At 24.8% G+C, this 9078-nt stretch overlaps 1 protein-coding gene across 12 annotated transcripts; it reads left to right on the top strand.

Moving 5' to 3' along the window:
* The first annotated feature begins 28 nt into the window (after positions 1-28).
* LOC135926296 (uncharacterized) lies at positions 29-1716 on the top strand. Of its 12 annotated transcripts, none has more exons than XR_010571832.1 (6): positions 29-176; positions 720-803; positions 849-890; positions 945-1001; positions 1092-1169; positions 1209-1716. XR_010571832.1 is itself a non-coding variant. In XM_065462114.1 (6 exons), exons 1-5 carry the CDS (start codon positions 385-387, stop codon positions 1221-1223), a joined length of 579 nt encoding a protein of 192 aa, XP_065318186.1. In that variant the 5' UTR covers positions 203-384; the 3' UTR covers positions 1224-1229; positions 1278-1716. The 12 variants fall into 12 exon arrangements, 10 of the variants coding, with proteins under 10 accessions (XP_065318182.1, XP_065318183.1, XP_065318186.1 ...); XM_065462114.1 differs by lacking the exon at positions 29-176 and adding an exon at positions 203-639 and having other exon boundaries at positions 720-893; positions 1209-1229; positions 1278-1716; XM_065462110.1 differs by adding an exon at positions 385-639 and having other exon boundaries at positions 720-893; positions 1092-1716.
* Positions 1717-9078: the final 7362 nt, after the last annotated feature.

Below are 9078 nucleotides of genomic sequence, written 5' to 3'. Positions count from 1 at the left end.
CGCCATTTTGTCGACATTTAGGATAATTATTTTCATATTTACGAATTTCTTGAAATTAAAACAACAAAAATATATAATACAATTTTATGATCCAAATTGATGTTATTTCAAAATATGTTATTTTAAAAAGATATTTCAATATTTGAAGATATTTGCCATCCATATTTTCCTAAAAAGTATATTAATAATTTATGAATTATAATTGCCTTTTCTTCTTTTATGGAATTTATAAATAATAATAAAAATCTTTTCATGGGTAGATTTTAATCATATTACACCATTTTTAAAACATCTATTTTATTATTAATATATTATTACATCATTAAATTATAGATATTTTTATTAAATCATCTTTTTAAAATAGATATAAATTTTTTAAATCAGATGCCAAGCAATAAGATAAATTACAAGGTAAAATGCTTGCATACAGGCTGCAACTCTAATAAGATTAGAAAAGACAAAATTAATTTACATTACAAAACAAGACATCCTAATAGTGATGTAAAGTTTGAGGTAATAGCAATTAAAAAAGATAAGGTTTGGAACAAACTTGGTCCAAATGCAAATAATCTCAAAATAACTAATGGAATCAATACTCAATTTAAAAAAAATAAATCAATTGCAACATATTTTCAAAAGGTTAAACTATTTTTTGATTTTTATACATGCTTTTTATATCATATTTAAGTGATCAATATATAATTTTAAACACTTTTAAGGAAATTGACTCTCCATTAGATACTCTTAAGATAAATCTACCACAACCATTACATAATATTATCACACTAAATCAAGATGAAGAAGTTTTTTTAAGTATTTATACTATAATTTATTCATTTGATCTAAAGAAAACTTATAATATGGAGACTGCATTCATTTTTAAGGACAAAGTAGTAAATATTTCAAAATATTAAAAATGACCATTTTTTATATTTAAAATTTAGCAATCTCATTTAGATGCTCCCTATCCAGAAATTATTCCATTCATAGATGATGAATCGGTATTATAATTTTTTAAAAAAAAATTTTTTTAAAGAATCTGACAAAGCATTTACAATTTAATAAATTAATATTCTCTTTTCAAAATATAGAAAATCGAAAATATGCCTAGAAGTTCTAATTTAGACAACCCAGAAAAAATATCTGGAAATTTATCAACAATTAAAGAAGTTTATAATTTAAATATTTTTTAATATTGTCTTTATTAGAAAATTTATTATTAATATCAAGTGAAATTGATATATATGATACATTTAAAACAGAAGATATTATTACAGATTTCGCGTTAACTTCTAAAAGACTATCTAATCTTTTAATTGGATAATCCTTTTTTTTAAATATTAAACAGCAATAAATTTAGACATTTGGCATTATAATTCCCTTTTTTCAATATTTGAATAAATTTGGATTACTAATCCCTTATTAGTTAGTCATTTTTAATTAGTCTTTTTCTGCACATATATTTATATTCCTTGTGTTATATCTTTAACATTAAAAAAAATTATTATGTAGCAATTATAATATCCATTTTTTTTAAATATTAAATAGCAATAAATTTAGACATTTTGCATTATAATTCCCTTTTTTATTTGAATAAATTTGGATTACTAGTATTAGTTAGTTATTTATAATTAGTCTTTTTCTGCACACATATTTATATTCCTTATGTTATATATATTTTTAACATTAAAAAAATTATAAATAAAATAAAATTAATATGTGGAAATTAAAATATATAATTTTTTAAATTTCGATAATTTTTATACCAATAAATATTCTTCCTGTAATCTATATATCATTATTTCATAAAATATTCAGACTTATATTTATAAGATTATAATTTATTCTTTCAAAAATTTGCCGCCAAAGGCGGCAAATTTTTTTAGGGGGGTAGGCTGAGGTTTTTGAGGGGGGTTTGCATCCAGTGAAAATCCTGTCATGTAGACGCTGCAGGACCGTATGGCCGGGCCCAAAATTTTTTTAAAAAAACACCCGGGCTGAGCTTGAATTTTTAAAAAAATCAGCCAGCTTGAAAATTTTTTTAAATATCCGGGCCGGACTGTATATTTTAAAACAGCCTATATTTGAAATCGTTATTATTAGCTATAAAAATCAAAAATAAATATAATATATTTTTAATAAATCCGGGTAGTGCCCTGCAAATGGTACCTCTGCAGGGCTCTGTTATTCTTCTTAAAAAAGAGAATGTTCTCTCATTAGTTTACTATTGAGAAGAGTTGCTAATATATATAAACCCTTTTAATACATTGGGAATATAATCTAAAATGTGTTTGAAATAATGCAGAGCATCCATAGCATTTTTTGGGACTGTATCAACCATAGTTAATCTTATAAACATAGTTATTCAGCTAATAAGGCATCATAAGATACTTTAACATCTTCATGATAAAAATACAACAAATATTTTTTTTCTATCACCATCTGAAAAAGGTTGGGAAGGCTTTTATGGAAATAATATTTGCAGATTGGTAAGTGCTGCATAATGAATTAAAAACCATTCATTTATTTGGTTTATAAATGTATTTGTATCTAAGATATACTCTTCTACTGTTCCTATATTAATGTTTTCTATGAGCTTGCCTTCCTGCAAGTAGAGTGAGACAAATATTAAACATGTATAGCACTGCTTTTGACTTAACAATAACACATAAAACATGAAATTCTTCATAAACATTAGCCCTAATTTCCTTGAATTCTAATAAAATGCTCTCCGCTATTCTCATCTTCTTAATCAAGTCATCATGTTTTTGAAAAGTAATACATAAAATAGTTGTACATTCTAATGAAAAAAAAAATTTGGAATAAGCATTGAATCCAATAATTTTCTTGCTTCTAAGGAAAAATTTCTTTCAGGCCATTGTGTTATGTTAGTAATAGCAAATAATCGGCTCTTCTTACTCCATAAAAGCTGTTACTGCTTGATGGCGGATACTCTATCTCGAAGGACATATTGCAATTACTTTTTCCCTGTTGGACAATTTCAGAATAATTATTATTTGACTAGAAATTTTAAAATTACGCCACTAAAAATTTGAAAATATAAGATAATATTACGCCGGAAAACTTGAAATCGAAATTAATTGATTAACTTAGTTATGAATGTGATAATAAATGTAATTAAATTTATATTTAATATGAGATAGGAATAAATATTAACAAATATAAATTAATATGTACTGTGTAAATTTAATTCAAAACATTTCCATATTTATTAATTTATTTGAAAATAAAATTATTTGACTTGTAAAAAGTTGTTAAAATAACATATTTATATATTCTTATCAATTTTTACAAGTTAAAATTTTTATTTACAAACGAATTAAAAAATATGGAAATGTTTAAATTAAATCTGCACAACACTCTAAACAAAAATATTTTTGAAAAATATATCTGGCATCTGCATTTTTTGGCTTGGGGGAGGGGGGGATTTGCCCCCCTGCTTTCCCCCGCTGCGTACGCCAATGTATATTATATGTATAAAGTATAAAGAAACAGACCCGATTATAAGCCTATTTCGGGAGCGGCAATGCCCCCCCCCCCATTTTAAGTTATCTACAAATCACCATAACTCTATATTTATTATAAGAGATTCTATAATTATGAGCTAGCTGTTTAGAATCAATCTTATAATCTTGTATTAAGTTAATATTTTGAATGATTGACTGTGGAAGAAATGTTATCATTATTAAAGATCTTGTGCCTATATTTTTAAAATAATTTCAGCGAGCCGGATTGGGCTTATATTTTGAAATAAAATTGATTTAAATTATTGCAAGAAACAAGGGGTCAATATTTTTTATTTGTTTGTAGAATGGTCAAATACTCGATTATGTTCAGTATAAAAATGTAATAAATAAATTTTAATCTGACTTTTCAGGACAAACAAAAAAGATTAAATCGAGATCGGGCTGGGAAATGATTTAAAAATTAGGTTCTATGCAAATCATTAATTTTTATCACCTTTGGAAATTATTAAATTTTTTTATATTCTTTTATTTTATTATTTCTATGTCCTAAATTTAGTCAATTCTAAATCAAGTTTATCCTTTCTGTAAAATATGCACTACCTTATTTTATACCATTATTAAGAACTCTATTTTCTAAATTTATTTAACAGATTTATATTTAGAAGATGTATTAATAATTTATAATTTTAATTATATAATATTATTATCAAATATTCTAATAAAATGGCAATATTTATAATATATCATTTTTCACCGCTACATGCATATCATCTCACTTATTTTAACATAGTGACAGAAATCGTAATTGATGCTAATACAATTTTAAAATTTTACAGAATATATCAATAAAAAATATCCCTAAAATATAAACAAAAGTAATATTGTTTTAGGAAAAACTTATTTAAAACATACATACGATTACAAAAAATATTTTAAAAATCATTTGCAATATGGAGAGATCACAAATTTTTGTAAATTGATCTTATTTAAAAAATATCTTAAATTTAATTGATCTTCAAAGATTTTTGCTCAAAATTTTGGGCAATAAACTCTGATTAGATCTACCATATAATGTAATAATAAATATATTTACAGAAATGTATAGAAATTTGATTTAAAAAATTTAACTCATAATTACGATTTCTTATATAAATTAGTGATTGTTTTTTTTACTAATCTAAGATTCGGATTGCAAGAACAATCGTCATAGTCTCATAAAATAATCGAGATAAAAATAAAAATAGAAGGCAAAATCATCTATCTATAACCATTTACTTCAATTATTAATTATTTTTTCTAGATATATTTTCTTAGTAAATATGCGCTATTCTAAAATGATTTGTCAGGTAAAATCATCATAACTTGCAGTTTTAATCTTAGTTTTAAAAAATTTATTGAATATTTATTTTTAAATAATTATTTTCAGATTTTATGTAGAATAACTCTAAATAACTTGCACACCCTCCCCCATCCCACCTTAACCAATATAATATTTAAATAAAATAAAACATATTGTGGCTAGGAAACTTATGGAAACATACATAAACTGATTTTTTTTAAAACGAAATTGGTTTGAATATTTTTTTTAAATTGAAAAAAAAAATAAATTGCTCATACAATTTAATTACTTCTGAAACATTGAAATTATATAGATAAACAATAAGGATTTACAAAGAAAAACATCGCGAAATAATTCGACCCAATAATGTGAACAAAATATTTAAAATCTCAATTAAGTTATAATAATTAAGCACATCTACAATTTACAGATCTCAAAATTTGAGAGAGTAAATTTGATCACAGATTTATTGGTATCAAAAAAAAGTGACGATAATATTTTAGATGAAGTTCTTTAAGTTGAATATCCAAGTAAGGTTTTTGGGGACTTGAATGTTAGATTTTACAATTGTTTAAAATGTTAAATATTTGGAATAATTATAATTAAAATTTTATCCAAGCTTCGTTACTATCATTTACTATATGGATTTTTAGAAATTTAAAATTCAAATTTATAAATATTATATTAAACAAAGATTTTATAAAAATATTTAGCACACCCGTTAAAGTTGGAGAAATTGTTAGTGAATTTTTTTTAGAGTATCCGATGTGATGAAAAATTTAAATAATTTCCTTTATTCAAAAATAAATAATGGGGATTAGATTAGTAGACGAGAAGTGATAGAAATTGCTTTGGGGGGGATTCATAATACGAGAACCAACATAGAACTTCTTAAATTAGATGGAAAGAAAATTTTACGCAACTCACGATGATTTTTATAATTTGCTAACAGACCCTTGGCCCTTCCAAGAAAAATATTTCACACCTTTTTATCGCTTTAGCCTTTGATTCAATATTTTATTTTATTTTAAAAATTGTCACACATTGTTGACGAAGTAAAAACTATGGGCACTAATATTCTTCTTTATGATAATATATGATGGGCGCATTATCGAATTCATTTAATCCATACAAATCTTTGATCTTTTGATAGCCTGGGGATATAGGTCCAAAGAAAAAGTTGAAGGGACTATCAGCATCGTATAGTGTGGGCGGGTCCATATGTTCAAGATCGTGATATATAACGGGATGAGCTACTATCATCGTTGTGCCTATTAAAACCTATTTTAACGATTAATATCATCATAATAAGTTATATATAGTATGTCGTATCGAGTTCTGGAATCCACGGAGATTTGGAATCCGTCAACTTTAAATATTTGTTGAGAACTACTTTTAAATTTAAAAAGATATGACTTGCCCGAAAATATATTTCAGCAAGTCTAGTACACCTACAATGTGAATTACAGTTTAAAATACTTTTTATATTCATTTTTTAAATTTATTTAACCGTATAAATTTTAAAAAAATCCACAAAAATACGAAGAAAATTGTCCGAGATTTAGAATAAGATGTTGTGGCACATGCTCGAATTCACTTACAGCAAATTTAAAAATTACTCTTAGTAAATAATTTAGTTGAGATATTCTTAAATCCCCATGGATTTAATATTGCGAATATATATTATATAATTAATTACCAGTAAATTTAGATAAAAAGAAAGCGCCTTCGAATTCATTTTTTGGAATTTAAAAATATCTATTTTATTTAAAAAATTGTTAAATATGTCTCAAACGTACAATCTATATATATATATACTCATTAAAAAACCCTGTAAGCAGTATAATAAATGTAATTTAAATATCAAATAGACAGTTTATTGTGGATTTATTTAAAATGAGTGGTAAAAAAAATAAACATTTCAATTAATCGATTAAAGTACATTTTAACAATGAGAAGTTTAAAAAAGGTATTTATTTAATGTTATATAAATAAAAATAAATTTTAGCAAGTTTTTTAGCAGGCCCTTTAGATATTATTTTTATGAGTTATCCTCGTTTTAAAGTTTTTCCATAAATGCGGGAGTTTGATACTTAATTTTAATTATTTGGTTGTGCCAAGGGAATGTTTGAACTGGCAGATATTTATCAACTATTCTGTAAATATTTCTTATCAAGGTATATTACTTTTAAAATTTATACATAAGTCCCAGACTAAACCCAGATCAATAGGAATGGGGCAGATATTCTCCCACACTCTGTCGGATACCGGACTTAATTTATTTTGCTTTCCTGCTATCAGCGTTTAAAAATCTTGCACTTTTGTTGAAATATCGCACTCTAATAGTCCAATAAAAATATATTAGAATTGTATTGGAATTTGATCTATTTTTAAAAATAAAATTTTGGATGATCAGACTAGACTGGGATCTTATAAAAATTAATTTTCTTTCTTGGATGTAGGACGATTTTCGAATTGAATAATTGTATAAACTAACGAATATTATTTGTATTCGTAATACGAATAACTCTTATTAAAAAATTTTCAGTGTATAAATTATTTGTTTTAAAATGTAAACCAAGCCAAAGGCCCTATTGGGTATAAAGCCCTCCAATAAAATTTATGGAGAAAATAATAGTCCCCACTCATTAAAAAATATTGGCTATGGCTATACAAATGCGTATTCCGCTGAGCCTTGAGGTGCGAGTTAATTTATTGGCTATAGAATAAAAATTAGAAGCTGAGGTAAACATTTCGACAAACAATATGGTTTAGCCTGCTAAATATTAGCCATATCCAAACTATAGGATTAAATTTTTTATATATTTTCATTGGCATAGACTGAAATTAGTATGTTAACAACCTTGGATTGCAATACTATTCTGAAATACAAGTTATTAAGACTCTAATGCATATACATAGCATTTGAGCTTTATGCTTAAGATTGCTTCAATATATATACTTCTATTAAATATTATTAGAAGGTAAACTCTATAGACATAAATATTTTATTTCCTGAATTATATTGCTAATATTATTTCTTATCCTATTTACAAGTTAATGTTTCTTTTACATTCTATCATGTTTTATTTTAAAGACGCCTTTGGTATAAAAAAAGAAGTTAGTCAAGATTGTAAATGGAATGCCTTTCAAGTGTTTGACCGAGGTAAATTTATCTTTCACCCAATAAGGTTAGTGGCTACAATATCAGACAAGTCCTGGAAGTCTCAAATAAAGCTATGGAAAATAAAGCTTATTACTTTCAGTTAGATCTGACACCTCTTAGCATCAAATCTTTATATATTTTATGTTTATAATGAAAAAAATATTTTTAAAAAATCTTGTAACTTTAATAGTATACTTTTTGAGCAAAAATACTATGATAGAGTTAATATTGTTTTTAAAATGTGCTTCTTTATTATAGTGTATTATAATAGTTTTAAGCCAAGAGGTTACCCTCCTAATGGTTAAAATAATCCGATATTTTTATTTTCTACATATTGACACTGAATCCTTATTAGTTATTATTTATCAAAACCCAAACTTGAATCGAAGCTATATTCTTTGCAGGATATCTATTTTGTATTATTAAAGATATAAATATTGGTAAATAATTTTTGCTTAGTCTGACAAAAATCTCCGTTGAATCGTCAAATATTCAATGCATAAATGCACTGACTAATGTTGACATATTGGAAATATATATTAAGCTATAAAAATAAATCATTTTTTTAAATTTGAAAATTTCTGTTGGATGGCTATCAAATGACACCCAATTTCTATGATATATATAACATAATTATTTATTTTAGCTAATAGATAAAATTGATAATGCATTTCTTAAAATCTTATAGAAAAACATTCTGAAACCTAATTTCCAAATCCAGATTCAAGTTTTGAAATAATTTTTAAAAAATCGTCATTAATCTGATCCTAAATCCGTTATTTTTCTAAACTCAGGTCTATGGATGGTTTTTTTAAAATCATTTTTTATAATATCTTATTGCAAACAACATGTAGAAGGCCCAGAGTCTGAATATTCAATTTTTAACTTAAGGCGTTAAATATATATTTATTTTATGAATTTGGTGGGAGGAGGGGGGATTTAAATGCTCAACATAATAATCTTAATAGATAGTTTTGAAATAATTAGTTTCAGTTTTAAATTAAACAACCAATCTAACTGTATCCCTAAACCTAAATTAACGTGTAAATACATAATGTCGATCAATTATAACAATTTACTAAAAC

This window comes from Gordionus sp. m RMFG-2023, chromosome 3, assembly GCF_954871325.1.
Source record: "Gordionus sp. m RMFG-2023 chromosome 3, tfGorSpeb1-WG-v2, whole genome shotgun sequence".
In the NCBI taxonomy this organism is placed as follows: Eukaryota; Metazoa; Nematomorpha; class Gordioida; order Chordodea; family Parachordodidae; genus Gordionus; species Gordionus sp. m RMFG-2023.
This window is presented reverse-complemented; position numbering and strand designations above follow the sequence as displayed.

What these genes read in the sequence shown, in the direction of transcription:
- LOC135926296 (XM_065462110.1), top strand. Translation starts at nt 385, where the DNA reads ATGCCAAGCAATAAGATAAATTACAAGGTAAAATGCTTGCATACAGGC. An exon ending in TTGCAACATATTTTCAAAAG is followed by an intron (nt 640 to 719) that starts GTTAAACTATTT and finishes AACACTTTTAAG; the next exon opens with GAAATTGACTCTCCATTAGA. An exon ending in TCATTTTTAAGGACAAAGTA is followed by an intron (nt 894 to 944) that starts GTAAATATTTCA and finishes TTTAAAATTTAG; the next exon opens with CAATCTCATTTAGATGCTCC.